General features: G+C 42.7%; 1 protein-coding gene across 1 annotated transcript in view; it reads left to right on the forward strand.

The window, feature by feature from the left end:
- PHYHD1 (phytanoyl-CoA dioxygenase domain containing 1) overlaps positions 1-20,782 on the forward strand; it is a 41,282-nt gene extending 20,500 nt beyond the window's left edge. Inside the window, exons 5-11 of the mRNA XM_063432645.1 lie at positions 8,287-8,342; positions 8,421-8,483; positions 8,725-8,746; positions 11,414-11,542; positions 18,560-18,676; positions 19,176-19,302; positions 20,590-20,782. Of these exons, the coding sequence (XP_063288715.1) occupies positions 8,287-8,342; positions 8,421-8,483; positions 8,725-8,746; positions 11,414-11,542; positions 18,560-18,676; positions 19,176-19,302; positions 20,590-20,635 (560 nt within the window). The 3' untranslated portion in view covers positions 20,636-20,782. The remainder of the gene's footprint in view (positions 1-8,286; positions 8,343-8,420; positions 8,484-8,724; positions 8,747-11,413; positions 11,543-18,559; positions 18,677-19,175; positions 19,303-20,589) is intronic.
- The last annotated feature ends 2,029 nt before the right edge of the window (positions 20,783-22,811 follow it).

Here is a 22,811-nt window from a genome sequence, read left to right on the forward strand (position 1 = left end):
CACCTTCCAAGCCCCCAGCTCCGTCAGTGGAGAGAGTCCCAATATGGCGACGGATCAAGCAGCGCTCCTCACTCAAAGCGACAACGCAGAAACCACCAAGAGGTTCCCACACGAGGCCACAATCAAAGCCTGCGCCAAAAAGAGAGACCCCGAGGACTACCTCAGAGCAGTGGCGGATCCAGAGCCTGATCTCGGGAGGGGCACTTGTAGATTATTTAAATAAATAATCCAGACACAATAACCACTACAGCTCAGTGTAGTGGTTATAGTGCCAATAATGCCAAGACCCCCTCCCAGAGTAAGTAGTCAAACTGTTTAAGAACTGTTTGACAACTTACCTGAGGTCCTCTGGGGAATGGGGCTGTAGTAGGGCAGAGGAGCAGTGGTATGTGTGAGTGGTGCAATGTGTGAGGGGTGCAGTGTGTGTGTGTGTGTGTGAGGGGGACAGTGTATTAGCAGTGTGTGTGTGTGTGAAGGTTGCAGTGTGTACGTGAGGGCTGTAGTATATGTCAGGGGTGCAGTGTGTGTGTGGGTCAGTATGTGTGTGTGACAGTTACAGTGTGTGTGTGGGGCAATGTATGTGTGTGGGGGCAGTGTGTTTATGGGGGGCAGTGTGTGTATGTGGGGGCAATGTGTTTATGGGGGGCAGGGGCAATGTGTGTGTATGGGGGGCAGGGGCAATGTGTGTATATGGGGGGCAGGGGCAATGTGTGTATATGGGGGGCAGGGGCAATGTGTGTGTATATGGGGGGCAGGGGCAATGTGTGTGTATATGGGGGGCAGGGGCAATGTGTGTGTATATGGGGGGCAGGGGCAATGTGTGTGTGTGTGTATGGGGGCAGGGGCAATGTGTGTGTGTGTGTGTATGGGGCAGGGGCAATGTGTGTGTGTGTGTATGGGGCAGGGGCAATGTGTGTGTGTATGGGGGGCAGGGGCAATGTGTGTGTATATGGGGGGCAGGGGCAATGTGTGTGTATATGGGGGGCAGGGGCAATGTGTGTGTATATGGGGGGCAGGGGCAATGTGTGTGTGTGTATGGGGGGCAGGGGCAATGTGTGTGTGTATGGGGGGCAGGGGCAATGTGTGTGTGTATGGGGGCAGGGGCAATGTGTGTGTGTGTATGGGGGGCAGGGGCTATGTGTGTGTGTGTGTATCGGGGGGCAGGGGTAATGTGTGTGTGTATGGGGGGCAGGGGCAATGTGTGTGTGTATGGGGGGCAGGGGCAATGTGTGTGTGTGTATGGGGGCAGGGGCAATGTGTGTGTGTGTATGGGGGCAGGGGCAATGTGTGTGTGTGTATGGGGGCAGGGGCAATGTGTGTGTGTGTGTATGGGGGGCAGAGGCAATGTGTGTGTGTGTGTATGGGGGCAGGGGCAATGTGTGTGTGTGTGTGTATGTGGGCAGGGGCAATGTGTGTGTGTGTGTGTATGGGGGGCAGGGGCAATGTGTGTGCATGTGTGTCTATGGGGGGCAGGGGCAATGTGTGTGTGTATGGGGGGCAGGGGCAATGTGAGTGTATATGGGGGGCAGGGGCAATGTGTGTGTATATGGGGGCAGGGGCAATGTGTGTGTATATGGGGGGCAGGGGCAATGTGTGTGTATATGGGGGGCAGGGGCAATGTGTGTGTGTGTGTGTATGGGGGGCAGGGGCAATGTGTGTGTATGGGGGCAGGGGCAATGTGTGTGTATGGGGGGCAGGGGCAATGTGTGTGTATATCGGGGGCAGGGGCAATGTGTGTGTGTATGGGGGGCAGGGGCAATGTGTGTGTGTATGGGGGGCAGGGGCAATGTGTGTGTGTGTGTATGGGGGGCAGGAGCAATGTGTGTGTGTGTGTGTATGGGGGGCAGGGGCAATGTGTGTGTGTGTGTATGGGGGGCAGGGGCAATGTGTGTGTAGAAGAAGGATAGGGGGGGGGGGCTTTTTTTTTTTTTAATGTGTGTGTTTTTTTTTTTTAACATTTAATTAAAATTAATATATAATTTATGTCCCCCCTCCCTTCTTACCTTTACTGGGAGGAGGGGGGACATCTTTCTTTCCCTGGTGGTCCCAGTGGGGATTCCCTGGTGGTCCCAGTGGTAGGAGTGAACTCTAGCCCTCGCTCCAGGGCTAGAGTTCACTCTCGCGAGATTTGGAGCGTTGCCGTGGTAACCGCGGCAACGCTCCAAATCTCGCGAGAGGGGGACCCGGAGGAGCTGCTGGTAACAGCTCCCGGGTCCTCTCTCCCTCCCCTGCCGGTCGGCTGTCAGTAATGTGCCCGCAGACCGGGGAGGGAGATCACTGATCACTGATCTCCCTCCCCGGTCTGCAGGCACAATGCAGGGCTGGCACTTGGGCAATGTCAGCCCTGCATTAGCCGGCAGGGGAGAATCTCGGGGGGGGCAATTGCCCCGTTGCCCCCCCCCCCTGGATCCGCCACTGCCTCAGAGCCGACTCACCTGCCCGAGACCAGAGGCTTTGCCACGCAGCGTGACAGCTCGGACCGACTTTGCACCTGGCCCGCCTGCCAAGCATCCAAAGCCGGCATTGGATAATCCAGATGGACAGCACCGGAGGAGGACTGGCGGTGAAAAGACATAACCCCACCGCCCATGCTATAACTGCTACACTGTTCATATGTCTATCGTTCTCTTAGCCTGCTAATATAATCTACATTGTAAGACTGATTTACTCTACTTTTACATGTTAGCCATGCTCCTTATTTATGCTATGCTTAGCACTTCTCATGAGATGGACCCACATGCCTGGCACTAAAACTGTAAACCCCACTTGCTATACACATAAAACGTACAGGCATGGGCTGCAACTAATTGCTTACTTTAATTTTTATTTTATTTTCACTACTTCCTAGCGGGTGATTTCCATGTTTTACCATAAGCTTAAGCAAAACCAACACTGTCACATGAATAACACATATCCAGCCTAGCTTACCTAATGTCTACGAAACCGCAAAATTGGGCATATCAAAAAGAGAGTAGAAGAGAGTTCACAGCAGACCCCAGTGGCTACTTACTCATTGTCTGACTAGCTTTTGACACAGCATATTAATCTACTATCTAGAAAACAAAGCGATGTTACTCCATTAGATGTTAAGTTTTGAAAATAACTAAGCAACGTAAACCTATACTGTTTATCTCTTTACTTGAAATATGTGCTAGATCTAACGTGTACCCCTATGTTTAAACTGCTCATAACGCGCTAGAGGACTGCCTTTGGGGTACCTCACAAGCAACTGTTATAATCGTACGCACTACAAAAATAAAGAATACAAAAAAAAAGTTATCTCCCGGGGGGTGGGACCAGCGCAAGATCGAGCAAGACGCACACTGAAGCATCTCCGTGTTTTTGCTCTGAACTACACGGTATGATTCCGGAACCGGCTTTTGTACTGGGACCCGAAAGGGACGTACGAGCTCTCCACACTATGGGAAAGCAAAAGAATCAACGGGCTGACCCTAGCCTGGGCTCCAGAGATATTGGTTTTTTTTTGCGCACTGCCCCACGCCCAGAAGCATTCAAGATGGCGCCTGAAGAGGCTTATACCTCTCCTTTGTCAGAGGACGACAGCCTCACAGCAGACAGGCCAGCCCTACCTCGTGCAAGACCCGTGCCACAGACCGTTCTGGAGCTAAGAGGCTCTGTACCATCCACCAAGGTTGACATCAAGGCATTAATGTTGGACATTAAAGCTATGTTTAATGCAGACATGGCACTGGTCAGAGAGGACATCTCTGCACTTACCAATCGAGTGGTGGCAGTAGAGAAAGGTATGGGGGGCACCAAACTCGCGCAAACAGCCACTGATGCTGCACTGCCAACTAACAAGCACAAATAGCTAGCTTGGAGAATAGGGCTAAGGCATGCAACCTGAGACTTTGCGGAGTGCCTGAGTCAGTCTCTGGAAGTGAGGTACCCCATTATTGCCGAAGGCTAATTTCAACACTACTGCCGCCTAAACAGGCAAAGCAGTTGGTGGTCCATTCCTGCTTCCGCCTCAATAGGGCTACGAAAATACCTCAAGACACAACACGCAATGTTTTGCTTAAACTTGGAAGGGATTCGGATTGCGGGGTTCTCATGGGGGCTGCATGAGGGTCTCCTACAGTGTTCTTTGAAGGAGTGCACCTAACACTATACAGGTACCTTTCCAGGCATACACTGGTGTGGCGGAGGGGAGGTCCTTCCGACAACAAACTTACCTGCTCTGTGAGCTTTCCATCACCTATAAATGGGGCCCGCATCGTTTGATGGCAGACAAGGCCGGCAAGACCCACCTGATATCACACCTCTCAGAGGCTCCAGCCTTCCTCCAGGCTCTGGGCCTTCCGGCGAACGCACCACTGACGGAAGCTCATCCATCATGGATTGTAGCAGGAATTACTCCCTTTGTACCTAGAGGGGAAGCGCAGAAGGCTTCTACATTACCGACCTGATACCCACAACTGCGGCCAAATGCTGCTTATATTTCATATATATATCTTTGTTTGAGTTCATAGTTTACTATTGATTTTTGATTTCTATACCCTGGCGCCGTAGGCGATTGGTCTATGTCCCTGTTAAGTTACTTCCCCCCACCCCCCTTCTCTAAGAGCGTACAACGCTATCTTTATGCCTAGGAACATTTCCATCGCACGCTCAGCTCACTATCTAAACCTTCTAATTTAGCATGAGGCATAACCCTAAAATCGAGAAGACTTTCCAACGGTCACCCACTTAAGTGCCTTAAGTAAGCATCAGAATTCGGCACCCTAAGATTGTGCCTATGGGTACTGTGACCGAAAGCAAGGAATTGTGCTGGAGGGAATCTATATACCTCCCCAGATTTTGCAAGGTTCCTACTTTGTGTAATTAGCCCCAGGGAAATGTGTAATGTTATAATGAATGTTGCACTTTAAATATGTGTATATTTGGGCCCTGGGGTGGAGTACTTGGAGAGTAGTTGCTTGAAACCTACAGGTGAGAAGTCCAGTTCCAGAGTTTGAATCCTAATTTAACTCACCTGAAAAGGATTGCCAATTACCGGTGCTATTAAGTACTCCCCTGCCAAGGAAGGAGGGAGATTGTGTTTGGTTTCTGTGAGTGGAAACAGAGAGCTGAAAACCCTGAAACAGTAAGGTTGTTTATGGTTATGTTGGGAAATGGACAAGCCATCCAACCCAGTTAGTTGATTATTTTGTTTAGTTAGTGCTCAGAAGAGCAAGGCTTTTGTTTTATATATTTTTGTTACCTTTATACCTTACTGTGCATTTATTTTGGAACCTCAATAAAAGAGCAAGTTAATTTACCTCATCCAGCGTGTGAAGTGTCTCTAAAGCCTGAAAAGACTGTGTGTAACATCCCAATCCCAGGACAAGGTACCAAGGGAAAGGAGTACTTCTGTCACAGTACATAACGCCTTTTACCTGTACCCCTCGGTTAATGGCTTTTTATTTCTTCAGATTTAATGATCGGAATGTTACATGAATTATAAAAATGGGTTAATGCCAGCTATGTGTCTAATCTGTCGATAATAATTTTACTGTTTTTTATGTACTCGATTATCCACATATTGTGTTGTAACTACAGCAATAACCCGCAAAATAAAGAATTAAAAAAAAAAAATCTCCTGCTCTGTAAATTGAAGTTTAAAGGGACACTGCAGGCACCCAGACCACTTCTGCTCATTGGAGTGGTCTGGGTGCCAACTCCCACTACTCTTAACCCTGCAAGTGTAATCATTGCCGTTTTCATAAATCTATCAGACAGCCACTAGAGGGACTTTCGTGTTCTTAGAACACAAAGTGTTTTATACGACGCTGGACGTCCTCATGCTAATTGAGGACCTCCAGCATCGCCGAAATCTCCATAGGAAAGCATTAAATAATGCTTTCCTATGGGGAGGTCTAATGTACGTGCGCGGCCATTGCCGCGCATGCGCATTAGGTCTCCCCGCCAACGTCATGGGGAGGAGAGTAGGTGGAGCCTGACCCAGCGCTGAGGGACATCGTCACTGGACTCAGGTAAGTCACTGAAGGGGTTTTAACCCCTTCAGCTACTTGGGATGGGGGGTGTTTTCCTGGCACTGGAGAATCCCTTAAATTACATACAGGAGGCTCCTGCAGGGTCTAGAAAGCTATTAACAGAGCAGGAGATAAGAAATTCTAAATTAAACATAATTTGCAATAAGTGTAAACATGAAATGACTCTTTACAGGAAGTGTTTAGGAAGGCTGTATAAGTCATATGAAGGGAGGTGTGACTAGGGTTCAGATACAAAGTAATATAACTCCTAAATAGCAGAGAATTGAGCAGTGAGACATCAGGGGCATGATCTGCACACCAAAACTGTTTCATTAAGCTAAAGTTGTTTTGGTGACTATTATCCCTATAAATAATAAAGGCAGAATTTTTATGAAAATCCTTTTGACAACACAATGAAAAGATATACACGGGACAATGTAGCAGCTCTTTTGTCTCATGTAATTGTCAATCTTTTGCTGACTGTCAAAATGGCTGAGGAGGACATTTGGCGTGATGTGCAATAGATGCTTTTAACACCTTCTTGTCAAAAATCAATTAAAAATCCTATTGTGCATGTATGAGGTTATCAATAATTCATAGACCTCACTTCAAGCTCTTGTGCATGCACAATTTTACAGTAGTGACAACGACTCGTGGCTAATAAAGTCTCCAGAAGCCAAAGAAAGTGGGTGTGAGATGATGACCGTTCTTTAAAGTGTTACAGACCCCTAACTATACGATAAGGCCAGGGACTTCAACTTGCTCAAATGTGTGAAGCATGTGGTCCCTTTTATTTTACAAAAAGTGCAGATTTCAATAGAAATTGTCACTTTTATTAAAGGATCACTTTATAACTCTTAGGTCCCCCCCACCCTCATGGCCCCCCTCCCGCTGGGCTGAAGGGGTTAAAATCCCTTCACTTACTTACTTTAATCCAGCGCCGGCTCCCTCGGCGCTGGTGACCTCTCCTCCTCCGCTGACGTCAGCTCCCGACGTCAGGAGCCCAATGCGAATGCGTGGCCAGAGCCACATGCACATTAAGAACGCCCATAGGAAAGTATTTCTTAATGCTTTCCTATGGATGTTCTGCACGCTGAATGCGATTTTCGCAGAAGCGCCTCTAGCGGCTGTCAGAAAGAGGTTTCTCTGAAACTGCTATGTTTACATCTGAAGGGTTAAAACCTGGGGGACCTGGCACCCAGACCACTTCATTGAGCTGAAGTGGACTGGGTGACTATAGTGTCCCTTTAATTAAAAGTCAAGCAGACAACTGGTCTTATTACTTCCTGGTTTGGTTAGCTCAGTATAGCTTAGCTCAAGAGAAAAAGAGAAACATAGAATGTGACAGCAGATAAGAACCATTCGGCCCATCTAGTCTGCCCAATTGTTTAAATACTTTCATTAGTCCCTGGCCTTATCTTATAGTTAGGATAGCCTTATGCCTATCCCACGCATGCTTAAACTCCTTTACTGTGTTAACCTCTACCACTTCAGCTGGAAGGCTATTCCATGCATCCACTACCCTCTCAGTAAAGTAATACTTCCTGATATTTTTAAACCTTTGTCCCTCTAATTTAAGACTATGTCCTCTTGTTGTGGTAGTTTTTCTTCTTTTAAATATAGTCTCCTACTTTACTGTGTTGATTCCCTTTATGTATTTAAATGTTTCTATCATTTCTCCCCGTCTCGTCTTTCCTCCAAGCTATACATGTTAAGATCCTTTAACCTTTCCTGGTAAGTTTTATCCTGCAATCCATGAACCAGTTTAGTAGCCCTTCTCAGAGCTCTCTCTAAAGTATCAGTATCGATAAGAGGCAGCAATAGCTCAGAGCTCCTGCCTTACAAAGACTTCCCATTGAGCTGCAATGGGAAGTCTGTGATTGGACAGTCACAGAAAGTTTGGGCGGAGTTAGAAGGGGAGGGCAAAGAAAGCAGATAAAAATGTTGAACTTTTGCATGCTGATTTTAGATGTACCCCGAATGAAAAAAATGCATAATTAAATTCATCCATGTTTTCATTGGGGATGTATTTACTAAACAGTTATTTTTTTTTATGTAAATTGAATCAAATATTGCAAAGATCCTACAAGTGACAGTGCAATCTTAAAGCTGCCAAAGACTCTTGGCAGTTGTAGTTCAAGTATAGACGAGAATCACATTTTTTCCAGTCTCTAGTTATTCAGGAAAACCAATTTCATGGAGTATTCATTATTTCCCCGCATTATTTATTAGCAGATTTCGGTGTTATTAAGAGTTGTTTCATTGAAGCCATCTTTTTTTTTCCTTTTAGCTTTACACGCTCATGTTCCTATTTTCAGAGACATCACCCACTCTCCACAAGTACAGGTGAGCAGCTCGGGATGGGGTGCATCCGATACCTGTGAAAGAAAGGCAATGCTAACGATACCCATTATGTCTCTGTAGGAGGTGGGTCGTGGGATTGGCCTTGTGAAGCCAGTGATTGTGCAAAGTATGTATATATTCAAGGTGAGCCTTATTTGTTGTCTGTGTAAAATAAAGAGGATTAAACTGAATACACATATAGATCGAAACACACAATGTCTGCTGTATTGATTAATATTTATCCAGTGGTAGCGGACCATACACAATTAAAGGGGAACTATCCCATTTTTTTTTTTTTTTTTTTTTTACATAGAGAATATTTAATTTACAGGGGTTATATTATATGGATGTCAGTCCAATTAACAACTGTTATTTTATTTTACAGCAACCTGGATTAGGAGGAGAAGGTAAGGGTATTATGTGGTATACGTCCAATAAAAAAACAACTATATCATTCTTTTTTTTCTGTTGGGTTTTTTATTTTTTATTTTAATTGTTTTGATCCTTTATTTTGTTGTGCCTAGGATAACAAACAGGCTTACTTCTCCGCGACAGCTGAAGCAAGCATTGCATTAACAATCATTTTCATGGCATTTCAAATAGCACAATTTTAAGGTTATAGAAAAAACAAGTTGAGGACATCAGTTTATATCACAAGACCTGCTTTTAACAGTAAGTTAGGACGTACAGAGCTATGGCTAAGAAGGTCATAGACAAATTAATAGGAATGGTAGGTAACGATTGGAGACTAGAGTAGGCCCCCGGGGAGGTCCCAGGCTGGTGACAGCTTTTGCTCGTCGTGAGTCAGCATCGCGCAGCGCTGTACTGGGATATCGCCCGCCTCTCCCGCCCAACACGCACTAGGCCTCATGCTGCGAGGCTTCAGGAGGGTCACAGTCCACTGTGTCGGTTCCCTGCCCAATCGTGGGTCAGGTAAGTCGAGTGTTGTCGCCAAGTTGAGGTTTAGTTGGGCTACAAGTGCCACCAATCACCCTGTTTTCAGAGGAGCTCTGCCAAAGCACGTCTGTCCTCCATGCTAGTCAGGTCCTAACCCCTTAAGGACCAAACTTCTGGAATAAAAGGGAATCATGACATGTCACACATGTCATGTGTCCTTAAGGGGTTAAACTTTTTTTCTGTAAACTTACAACTTTAATATGTGTCTGTGTGATAAAAAAAAAAAGTCTAATCAGATTGTTGGGCGATGTACAAAAATATGATTAAAGGGACACTTTAGTTATTAAAGCTTTTATTGTTACATGTGTGTTTACATACATAGGTATTCTGAGCGAAGCTCGCATTATACATTAGTTTGCATATATTGGTTGCTACAGTCATTTGACATTTGCAATTTTGTGTAGGGCTTTCTCCTACGCCGTTCTTCACAATGTTCTTGCGAGCCCATCAATTTCTGGTATGCGTATCTTTGCAAGGGTACAACTAGTACCTGTAACTGTATCCGCCCAACTATTTTTCAGAACAATGTAAACTTAAACATTGACATTTGTCATAACTGCGCTGTTTCCCCACAAATGTTTGACATTGTAAGTCCTACTTGATGCCTCATTTATAAGTGGGAGTTGCCTGGGACTCTCCCTCCCTTTTTCGTGTGGTTGGGGGTAGTTGATGTACAGTTTTTGCTGGTGTGCTGTAGTGTTCGTGCTGTCTATGGTCTGTTTGTGTGTATAACCAAAGCAGGTGCGCGTTCCTCCTCTTGCGTGTGCTTCTCGTAATGTCCGTTGTTCCACCGAGGGACTAGGCCCTCTATCTAAAGGGGCACCATAACAACTTTAGCTTAATGATGTAGTTTTGGTGTAGATCATGCCTCTGAAGTCTCACTGCTCAATTCACTGTCATTTAGAAGTTAAATCACTTTTTGTTTCTGTTTATGCAGCCTTAGCCACACCTCGCCTGGCTGCGACTGACACAGCCTGCATGAAAACAAAATGGTTTCATTTTCAATCAGATGTAGCTTACCGTAAAATATTTTATCTCCTTCTCTGTAGACAGACACCACCCGGGTGTCTATCTTACTAAGACAGGTACCTCTTTAACCACGGTGTGCCTGCCATAATAATATTAAATTAGTGACCCCAGACCCGTGTAGCATGGCCTGCGGTGGCAGAAACTATTTCCCACATAGTGACAAGCAGCGCTGCTTGCTACATTCACTGCCAAGCTGGCTCCCACGAACCACAGGCAGGCACCGCTCCAACAGCAGTGACTGCCATTTGTCCCACTGGCTCCCTCCTCGATCCTGTTAAGGCAAGCATTGCTCTTACTGCTGGTGCCTGCCATACTCACTCCCCAGCTGGCTCCCTCCACATATAAAATACATCAGGTGAATATTTTATAACTAAAATTCTGAATGCTGGGCTATCAGCTTCACTTTATATTTATTTTTTTTATTTCTATTTAATTTTACTGGAAAACAACTAAAAAAATCCTTTGGCGACATCTTGTGGCTAAACTCTATATTACACTTGTAATTTGTGTTTAGCCTCAAAATAGGCTATTTATTTCATTTAATATTAGGAATATGTCCATATGATTTATTCCCTATATATGGGATCATAGTTGTTCCATATATACCTATTACTATTCCCTATTAAAAATATTTAGGGACAGAGTTAAATCCATGTGTCCAGTCTAGAGGACCACCTGCTTTGTCCCTATCAACCTTAACCTATATGCCAAAAGCGTAGAAGTAAAAAACCATGGCTGCAGTTGGCAGATGCTCCGAAATCAATCATGTTGTTAAATGCCAGTTGTGTGGTATTTCTTGAAAAAAAAAGTACAATATAAAACCTCAGGTAAGTACTATACAGAGCATTGCAGGCTGTTATTGCTGTCTGAAAGAAGAGCTGTAGTGTACATCTTGTGCTCTGCACTACCTTGCTGTTAGTATACAACTAAGAACTTTTACAAACAACTTTACTGTACAGTACAGGAGGAGGTAGGGGAGTTGCCAATTACTTTGCATTTGCAAACATTCAGAAAAACAGAATTAAGTTTATTTTTGAACAGCTTTACAGCTTTACAGTCTCATGCATGTTTCCCAAATTTGCTGACAGTAACCTCACACCAGGATGCTACGTTTCTGTACACTGAGCCTATGGGTCGGATCACAGGGTTCTGGATTGCTCTGGAGGATGCTACAGAACAGAACGGCTGTCTTTGGTTCATTCCTGGTTCCCACTGCGGTGAGAAAAACATATTTATATAGTTCTTTCTCTACATCTTAAGTGGACCTGTCATTGGTAATAGGCAATGGATCATTCCATCTTTATTTGGCCAAGTCCAAGCTTTATTTTAAATGAATCTCTGGATGGTCCGTCCCATTTTTTACATTTGGGGAAATAAAAACCGTAAGAGTGCAAATATGACGCCATATTCGGGTTCTGATGTCAAGGGTAAACCCGCATGTAATGACGTACATAAAAGGATGCTGATGGCACAACATATTGCAATGAAACCAGGCTTACTGAAACTCCGCCGTTAAAGCAATATCATACTCACAAATGCACTCTGTAAAGATTGGCTCTATTTACTTATCAATAATGAGAATACAAAGGGGTATACGCAAGCAAAAAGAGGAGGAAAATTAATACTGTTTTCTTAAAGGATTATGTTTAAGAAAACAATTAAACTACTAACAATTGCATTTATTCCAGTAGGCAAAAGATATGCTAACTATGCATGGAGTAATGTCCAATATGTCTTAAAGGAACACGCTAAACACCATAACCACTACAGCACACTGTAGTTATTATGGTGCCAGGAGAAACCTAGCACCCTCGCCCCATTCTGTAAAGTGAAACCGTTTTAGAACAGTTCAACTTCTTACCTGTGGTCCACTTGCTGCCTCCTCATAGCAGTCAAGAGAGTTGTAAGTTCTTACTTAGGAACTTGTGTTAGGTCTCCTGAGCTAAGCTAGCTCATTGGTTGAACGCATCGGCTGATAGCTCTCAGCCAATGAGCTAATGCTTTGCACGGAGGGGCCTAGTTTATTTTTATTTTTTTAAATTCTTTATTTATTCATCTTGACCAGGATAGTAAAATAACATTGGCAACATGGCTTATGCATAAGCCTAAAAAGGATTGCGGTATATTGAAACACTGCATAACATTTGACAACTCCAACCATTTTCAGCTTAACATTAGTGGTGGGCTTGTCTAGTTACCCGTCAAGGATTTTTTTTTTTGTTTGCCCATGAAACTTAATAGAAGATATACTATTACCATATATGCTATACAGTATTAAGCCACTCGTCCTGTGTAATCGTCTCTCAGACAACCTTCGCCATAGGTACAGTATGGTAGGGGTGCCTTATAGGAGGGGCCTAGTTTAGACAGAAAGCCTCTGACTCTTGTGTACTGTAGCGGAGGTGAGAAGAGGCGACTGGCAGACTTCAGGTTAGAAGTCAAACAGTTCTAAAACAGCTAGACTACTTGGGGGGGACGCAAGGACACTCCTGACACCACTGTTGGTAATTATAAGGCATTTGATTGGATTAGGTAGCTACTTGCTATTGATTGCTATTTAAATTAGCTATTGTTTGCTAATAAGCAGAGGCCTACCCAGGTGTTAAACATTCCTAGTGGGAGGTGATTTTAGGAGTATATAAGGGTAGTTGTCATTAGCTTGGCTAATAGAGCTTGGTTGCTTCATCTAAGTGTTGCTTCTAAGTGTGTGTGTGGTTGGAGATATTCTGGAGAGTTTTACAGAAGCTTCAACTGTCTAAGAGCTGTGCTAAGAGTTCTTTTTTACTGTTACAGGTAAGATTCATCTGTAGGAAAAGGTTACTGACTGCACAAGGTTTGATTTCCTGTTGGTAATTATAAGGCATTTGATTGGATTAGGTAGCTACTTGCTATTGATTGCTATTTAAATTAGCTATTGTTTGCTAATAAGCAGAGGCCTACCCAGGTGTTAAACATTCCTAGTGGGAGGTGATTTTAGGAGTATATAAGGGTAGTTGTCATTAGCTTGGCTAATAGAGCTTGGTTGCTTCTTCTAAGTGTTGCTTCTAAGTGTGTGTGTGGTTGGAGATATTCTGGAGAGTGTTGCTTCTAAGTGTGTGTGTGGTTGGAGATATTCTGGAGAGTGTTGCTTCTAAGTGTGTGTGTGGTTGGAGATATTCTGGAGATAAACTGGAGGTAATCTGAGGTATCCAGGAGGATAAATAAAAAAAAAAAAAGGTAAAATTTGTTTGATTTAAATTATTCGCCTCATTGGAATGGCAGACTTAGTTCAGTGTAATAGTTGCTTTGCATTTGTTTCACGTTCCACTTTTTGGAGGTTTGGTTGTTGTCTAATCTGTAGACAGTTCTCTATCTTGCGGCAGGAGATTGTATTTTTGAAGTCTGAGATTTGTAAATTATCTGGTAAACAAATTCAGGCTGGAACTGCTGCAAAGCCATTGCCGCAGAGACATACTAGGAATGGCAGATGGATTACTGTAGGATCTGGTAGACTTGGAGTTGTGGATAAAAGGCATATTGCACAGTCTGTTGTTCTACATAATTCATTTTCTGCACTTTCAGAGTGTAGTGGTGTCCTGGAGATAGGCACTGAGGCTAGTGGTGTTGTGCAGAGAGGCACTGAGGCTAGTGGTGTTGTGCAGAGAGGCACTGAGGCTAGTGGTGTTGTGCAGAGAGGCACTGAGGCTAGTGGTGTTGTGCAGAGAGGCACTGAGGCTAGTGGTGTTGTGCAGAGAGGCACTGAGGCTAGTGGTGTTGTGCAGAGAGGCACTGAGGCTAGTGGTGTTGTGCAGAGAGGCACTGAGGCTAGTGGTGTTGTGCAGAGAGGCACTGAGGCTAGTGGTGTTGTGCAGAGAGGCACTGAGGCTAGTGGTGTTGTGCAGAGAGGCACTGAGGCTAGTGGTGTTGTGCAGAGAGGCACTGAGGCTAGTGGTGTTGTGCAGAGAGGCACTGAGGCTAGTGGTGTTGTGCAGAGAGGCACTGAGGCTAGTGGTGTTGTGCAGAGAGGCACTGAGGCTAGTGGTGTTGTGCAGAGAGGCACTGAGGCTAGTGGTGTTGTGCAGAGAGGCACTGAGGCTAGTGGTGTTGTGCAGAGAGGCACTGAGGCTAGTGGTGTTGTGCAGAGAGGCACTGAGGCTAGTGGTGTTGTGCAGAGAGGCACTGAGGCTAGTGGTGTTGTGCAGAGAGGCACTGAGGCTAGTGGTGTTGTGCAGAGAGGCACTGAGGCTAGTGGTGTTGTGCAGAGAGGCACTGAGGCTAGAGGTGTTGTGCAGAGAGGCACTGAGGCTAGTGGTGTTGTGCAGAGAGGCACTGAGGCTAGAGGTGTTGTGCAGAGAGGCACTGAGGCTAGTGGTGTTGTGCAGAGAGGCTTGAAGACTATGGTGAGGCCTAATAGAAAGCAGTTGTTGTTGGGGGATTCCATCATAAGAGGTGTGGAGATGGACAATGGTGGTCTTGTGAGGTGTCTTCCCGGAGCTACTGCTCACAGAGACAGGAGACGTATCTGTAATATTGTTAAGCAAGCAAAGCAGGAAGGGGAATTGGATGTACTTGTCCATTTAGGGACAAATGACTTGGCTTGCAATGAGGTTTCAGAGGTTAAGGAAGTTTTTAGTGTTTTTGCCAATGATATACGGCAGGTTGCTTCCACACTGTCATTCTCTGAAGTTCTGCCTGTGCATAACACTCAGAACGACAGGCGGATGCGTATTAGGGACTTTAACTTGTGGCTTGGTGAATGGTGTCGGGAGCAAGGATTTGGCTTTATTGCTCATGGTAGCTCTGTTTGGAATGGAAATAAACTGTACAAAAAAGATGGTTTGCATCTTTCTCAAAAGGGAACAAATGTTCTCAGTGAGCAGTTCAGAGGTTTTGCTAGGATGTTTTTAAACTAGGAGGGGGGGGCAAAAGGGTGATAAAACATCAATCCAATTGTCCCCCAAAACAAGGACAGAAGGTGCCTGTAGCAAGTGTGTTAAAAAATGATAAGCTTAGAGTCATGTCTACAAATGCTCGCAGTTTAGGGAATAAGATCCATGAACTTGTGGCAATAATGGCAACTGATAGTGTAGATTTAGTCGCTGTTACTGAGACATGGTATAATGAGAAAAATGACTGGGACATAGCAATACCAGGGTACTCTTTATATAGAAAAGACAGGGAAGGCAAGAAAGGGGGAGGGGTGGCCCTGTATGTAAAGGATAGCATAAAATCTAGCCTAATAAAGGTTAGTGAGGCGAACATAGAGTCCGTTTGGGTTACGTTAGAATTTGGTAATCACACAGTAACTCGTGTAGGTGTGATTTATAGGCCCCCAGGACAAATTGAAGAGTTAGATAATCTACTAGTTGAAGAAATAGCTAAAATGACAATGAAGGGGGAAGTTATCATCATGGGTGACTTTAATCTTCCTGATGTGAATTGGAAAACAAAAATAGCTACTTGTGCCAGGAGCACACATATTCTAAACTCCCTACTGGGATTGTCTCTAAAACAAGTCGTTGAGGAGCCAACTCGTAAAGAGGCCATACTAGATTTAGTGTTAACAAATGGAGATTTGGTATCAGATATTACTGTAGGTGAAAGTTTAGGATCCAGTGATCATCAGTCAGTGTGGTTTAATATAAGAACAGTGACTGAGTCACACCACACAAAAACAAAAGTTTTAGACTTTAGAAAAACAGACTTTTCTAAAATTAGAATATGTGTAAAGGAGTCATTATCAGACTGGAGCAATTTATATGGAGTCCAAAAGAAATGGGATTATTTAAAAGTTGCACTACTGAAGGCAACAGAAAATTGCATTAGGCTTGTCAGTAAAAGCAAAAAATTCAAGAAACCACTGTGGTACTCCGCAGATGTGGCCAAAATAGTAAAAAACAAAAAGTTAGCATTTAGTAATTATAAAAAAACCCAGAGTGAGGAAGACAGAATGACCTATAAGATTAGGCAGAAAGAGGCTAAGCAAGTTATAAGAGCTTCCAAATCCCACACAGAAGAGAAAATAGCACAGTCAGTAAAAAAGGGGGACAAAACTTTTTTTAGATACATAAATGAGAAAAGAAAAGTAAAACAAGGATTAGTTAGATTAAAAACAAAAGAAGGAAGGTATGTAGATGAGGATAAAGGTCTAGCTGACTGCCTCAATGAATATTTTTGTTCGGTATTTACAGATGAAAATGAAGGAAAGGGACCTCAGTTAAGAAAAAGGATAAATGAGTCATTTATTACACGTGAGTTTACAGAGGAAGAGGTTCTATTTCAACTGTCAAAAGTAAAGACAAATAAGTCAATGGGACCTGATGGAATACACCCAAAGCTATTAAAAGAGCTTAGTGGTGTACTAGCAAAACCATTAACAGATTTATTTAACCAATCATTGATAACAGGAGTAGTCCCAGAAGATTGGAAGTTAGCAAATGTTGTGCCCATTCACAAGAAAGGTAATAGGGAGGAGTCGGGCAACTATAGGCCAGTAAGCCTTACTTCAGTAGTGGGGAAAGTGATGGAAACCATGTTAAAGGATAGGATTGTTGAACATCTAAAAACACATGGATTTCAAGACCAGAGACAACATGGGTTTACTTCAGGGAGATCATGCCAAACTAATCTTATTGATTTTTTTGATTGGGTAACTAAAACTATAGATCAGGGTGGTGCAGTAGACATTGCTTACCTAGATTTCAGTAAGGCTTTTGACACTGTTGCACATAGAAGGCTTATCAATAAACTACAATCTTTGAGTTTGGATTCCAATATTGTTGAATGGGTAAGGCAGTGGCTGAGTGACAGGCAACAGAGGGTTGTAGTCAATGGAGTATATTCGAAGCTTGGGCTTGTCACCAGTGGGGTACCTCAGGGATCTGTACTTGGACCCATTCTCTTTAATATTTTTATTAGTGATATTGCAGAAGGTCTTGATGGTAAGGTGTGTCTTTTTGCGGATGATACTAAGATATGTAACAGGGTTGATGTTCCAGGAGGGATAAGCCAAATGGAAAATGATTTAGGTAAACTAGAAAAATGGTCAGAGTTGTGGCAACTGACATTTAATGTGGATAAGTGCAAGATAATGCATCTTGGACGTAAAAACCCAAGGGCAGAGTACAGAATATTTGATAGAGTCCTAACCTCAACATCTGAGGAAAGGGATTTAGGGGTGATTATTTCTGATGACTTAAAGGTAGGCAGACAATGTAATAGAGCAGCAGGAAATGCTAGCAGAATGCTTGGTTGTATAGGGAGAGGTATTAGCAGTAGAAAGAGGGAAGTGCTCATGCCATTGTACAGAACACTGGTGAGACCTCACTTGGAGTACTGTACACAGTACTGGAGACCCTATCTTCAGAAGGATATTGATACCTTAGAGAGAGTTCAAAGAAGGGCTACTAAACTGGTTCATGGATTGCAGGATAAAACTTACCAGGAAAGGTTAAAGGATCTTAACATGTATAGCTTGGAGGAAAGACGAGACAGGGGGGATATGATAGAAACATTTAAATACATAAAGGGAATCAACACAGTAAAGGAGGAGACTATATTTAAAAGAAGAAAAACTACCACAACAAGAGGACATAGTCTTAAATTAGAGGGACAAAGGTTTAAAAATAATATCAGGAAGTATTACTTTACTGAGAGGGTAGTGGATGCATGGAATAGCCTTCCAGCTGAAGTGGTAGAGGTTAACACAGTAAAGGAGTTTAAGCATGCGTGGGATAGGCATAAGGCTATCCTAACTATAAGATAAGGCCAGGGACTAATGAAAGTATTTAGAAAACTGGGCAGACTAGATGGGCCGAATGGTTCTTATCTGCCGTCACATTCTATGTTTCTATGTTTCTATGTTTCTATAGTCACTATAGAATGCCATAGTGATTACATTAGGAATATCACAGCAACTACAGCACAATGAGCACATGTGTTACAGTTGCTGTGACAGAGAGTATGACAGGTTAACTGTAGTCAGTGGAAATTAACTAAGATTCTGATTCATGTTCCTAACTGACATTCCTTGCCAATTTTATCAGTATTCATGTTCACATTTTATTTGCTTTAATCTGCATCTACAAAAACCTCTAAAATAAAGAATAAAAAAAATGGAAGAATGATTTTTCTTAAAGATAACTTCGAAACAGGTCATATTATATAATAAAGGGAAAAGAAAAAAAAACAATGTTCTTATAAATTGGAGGAAAAAGAGATTTGTTTTAATTTGAATTTTATCCACTTTTTAAAAGATGGAATCTCTCGCCGAATGGTACGTACTGCCCCGGGGACATTTCCTTGTACACAGTTTCTTGGAGAAGAGAAGCAGTTCAGTGCTGACCGGTTCGTGCCCGCCCCAGTGCCTAAAGGTACTATTTAAATTGAAAACATTGGCGTTTGTCAATATGTCTGTGTTTGGTGGAATGTTACAATGTTGCTAGGCAGACTGGCAAAACTGGGTGCCTCCAAAAAATTATTTTAATAAAATTTAGCTCTCCTTTACCAAGACATGTTAATCGGGTTTATTCATTAGTGCCACTGTCGGCAATCGAACCACTACCGCTTCCCGTAATTGTTAAATTGCCTAGAGTCCCCTGACCCACCAAATAGTTTAATATCATACCACATGAATGGCTTGCTGGCCCTCCTCAGCCTCAGAATTAAGCCTTTTTTTTAGCTTATCGATGTCAATTTTGTCCAACTTAGATGGTGGTGTATGGCTGCGGGCTGGTAAGCCCAGCACTTTCAATCCATCAATGTTGTCCAGATTAGATGAAACTGACATTGATAATGCAGAAGTCAAAACGGTTTATTCTAAGCTTGTTTTATTACATTAACTGGTATATTTTATATATTGTGTGCGACTAGGAAGCCTTGTTCTTATCCATGGGGAAGTCGTCCACAAAAGTGATTTTAACAGTTCTCCGTCTTCTCGACATGCTTATTCCTTCCATGTAATGGATGCTGAAGGAACTAAATGGAGCCCAGATAATTGGTGAGAACAAGTCATTTGCCACTCTCTCATATTGATTTTCATACAAGCTAGCAAATGTCGAAGTGAATATATAGAAGTCATACAATAGAAATAATGTTCATATAAAAAAATCTGGATAGCTGCTTTTAATTTTTACTCAACCGCAGTAGCGCTGTCACGTTCTTGGGTCTATTTTGTGAGGAGCCCGATGGTGTCCGGTGGCCATGGCATGAAAGGTTATACTCGCCTGAAGCAGCCATCATCTGCCAGGAGCCCGCACCAGTGCTGTACACCAGTGCAACTGACATTAGTACTGCTAGAAGCATTTCTGCAGCACTCACCAAGTAAGACTTGGCCATGTGACATGTAAGACCTCATAGGAAAGCATTGATTCAATGTTTTCCTATGGGGAAGCTTGGATGTGTGCATGGCACATGTTCATTGAGTCCCCAATGTTCCTCAGGTCAATGATTGGACATCAGCATAGAAGGCCATGCCTCCTCCGTGATGCTGTGGGAGGCAGTATGGTAAGTAGCGCAGAAAGTGCCTTGGCACTGGAATCATCAAGTTAATTTTATTTATACAACGGAAGTGCGTGGGGGTTGTACAAAAATCTTTTGTAGATGACACCTAAAACAAACAAAATTAAGCCACATATACCCGGACCTTCTATGCTGTGTTGGATGGGATGTGGTGTGGCGGGTTTGTTGCTACATATGTGGTGGCATTGTCCAACCGTATTAGCATTATGGCAATCTATTGGAAACTTCATTAAAGATAGTATGGAAGGGGCCTTGCCTTTTGTACCCTAATGCTTGATCTCAGGGTTATATCCTCCTACCATCTCACTTTGGTAAAAAAAAAAGCAATCAACATTCTCTTAGCAGTTAAAACGTTTATAGCCAAATAATGGAAATCCAATATGGCGGAGACTTTTTTGCAAATTATTACCTCTTAAATAAAAATCCAACGGGACGCAGAGAGATAAGTAGCCTACTGTTGGGTTTTCTTTTAAAGGTTAAGAACACCTGAATATTTTAGAGCTTTTTCTGTCAGATGCCATATTCCTCTCTGATGTTATGATCTTACTTCCTTTTTTTTTGCCCAGTCCTACTTAAATGAAAAATATAAACTTTTTTGTGACACTTTGTAAAATATGGGCCAACCTTTCCAAGATTGGATAATTCTCCAGCTTGGCCATACTATGTCCAAGTAAGAATGCCATTTGGCTTTCTACCGAATGATTCCTGGGTACATGTCCGTTTAAAGACAGAACATTTAATAATTATTATATTGCATTACTTTCAGGCTGCAGCCGACTCCTGAACTTCCATTCCCATCTCTGTACATGTGAGAAGAACCCCTTGATTGCCGTCTACCTGTCTTGATGTATTCACCACATCTAATAACTTTTAGCTACAGATGGAGATTAAATGCCGTTAATTGCACCTGATCCAGTATTTGCTATAAAAGGGACAATAAACATACTGTGAACTCCTTACACGTCTTTGCATAACACTTCTTAGAATGCGAGTTAAAAAAACTGCACACATTATTTTATATTCCTTCAAACAATTTGAATTTCTTTATTCAAATATGAAATGGTAGGTCAATTTAATTTAGAATTATTAATGTTGTGCTTGCAATAGTTTTAGAGAAAGCTTTTAACACTGATTATGGTTTAAGAAATAGGAAAACAAAACACATGCACCCAGATGCCTCTATTTTACTGAGTGCCCTGAGTATTCAAATAGAGTGTTGAAATGATGTTTGTTGATTGCAGAATATCGTGAGACTTTTCATTGTTAGAATGTTCTCCGTGAACACCTTTCGTTCTTTGGCGTCTCCAGTTAAATAGAAAGGGCCATCTTAATAAGACTTAGACTCTCAAGCATTTTTTTTTTTTTTTTTTAAAGGTCGGACATATCCACACTAGCTACCTAAACTGTGTTTACATTATTAAAGGGACATGCATCACTTAATTTGTTTTTTTAAACCAACAAGAAAACACTTTTAAAACAAACCAACCAACCAAAATAGACCAACAAAAACTTTGAAATGCATGTAACAAACATTCAAAACTTACTATAAAATCAGTCCGATTGCATTATTGATCGCGCTACTTGGCTAGGTGAGTTTCTTGAGCACCCCAATACCCACCCACCTCCGTTTTGGACCAGTCCACTAATGACAAAAATAAAGCATCATTGTGCAACAGCAGGAGAGAGAAACCCAACACGTGCTTGATTCACACTTATCAGTCTCCCTCTCTTCTACCCCTGTCAGGATGCTGCAAGGTGAAGAGATCTTCCAAGGGCATGTGTGTAAATCTGTCTGGCATGCACAATGCACTTTTCCAGCATTCCTAGGGATAGGACACTGATTGGTTAAATCAGTGTCCTCCCTGTAGTGGGTGTGAAAAGCATAAGATAGAAGAATCAGGCAAACATGGAAAAGCAAAAATCACATTTACCTGTTTTTGAATGAGACAGTTGCCTTAAAGTGATGCATGTCACTTTAATATAATTTAGATGTTGTAGTTAAAGAATTGCAAGGACATGTATAGATCAAAATGAAAAATGGGTTTAAAAAAAAAAAAAAAAACTAAGTGCATTCTGTTTCTAGTATCTTCTTATGAGCCTAAATTCTGCTAAATGTCTTTTTCTCTTTTCCAAAGGACTGTCAAGTCAAAGTAGGGTAGTCTCATTTAAAGGACCATCCACACCCATAAAGCACTTCAGCTTGTACCATTTAAAAGGCACTTTATGAAAGTGTCGATTTCAATTAGAATTAATTCGGAAAGCCGTGCAATGAGGAGTGCACAAGCACAGAGGGAACTAAACAGTGTTTTTTGTTTTTAGTAATTTACAGTCTGGAGATTTCCTTATATTCTATGTGCAAATAGTGTTAGTCAGGTAATTGGCTAATGTTACATGGGGGGGGGGGGGGGGGGGGGGGATTGCTACAGAAAAGAGAAGAAAATGAGTAGAAAATATCAGCTTAAGAGACCTGAGCTAACCACATTTTTAACAGAAAAGGTAAAGGGGGGCCGGGGAGCAGGACGGCGCTTTTAGAACCAGTGTCAGAAACACACGTTTGTATTCCTGACACTATAGACTTCCTCTAATGCCAGATTTGTGAAGAAATTGTGTTACTTTTTCAAAACTTTAAAATGTACAGAATATCAACACCTGTTATTGGCTTATCAGACCAAAAGGCAACCAATATTCATGATTGGCACTGGAAAAATATCAGTTGATCCCTAATGTAAAGATCTCTCATGTCCCAGAACTCCTTTAACCCTATGTCACATCAAACTGGCATAACCCCTCTACCCCTTCAGCAGTCTATACGTACCGTATATACTAGAGTATAAGCCGAGGCCCCAATTTTACCCAAAAAAACAGGGAAAACTTATTGACTCGAGTATAAGACTAGGGTGGGAAATGCAGCAGCTACTGGTAAATTTCTAAATAAAATTAGATCCTAAAAAAATTATATTAATTGAATATTTATTTACAGTGTGTGTA

Source organism: Pelobates fuscus, chromosome 9, assembly GCF_036172605.1.
Source record: "Pelobates fuscus isolate aPelFus1 chromosome 9, aPelFus1.pri, whole genome shotgun sequence".
NCBI classification, from domain to species: domain Eukaryota; kingdom Metazoa; phylum Chordata; class Amphibia; order Anura; family Pelobatidae; genus Pelobates; species Pelobates fuscus.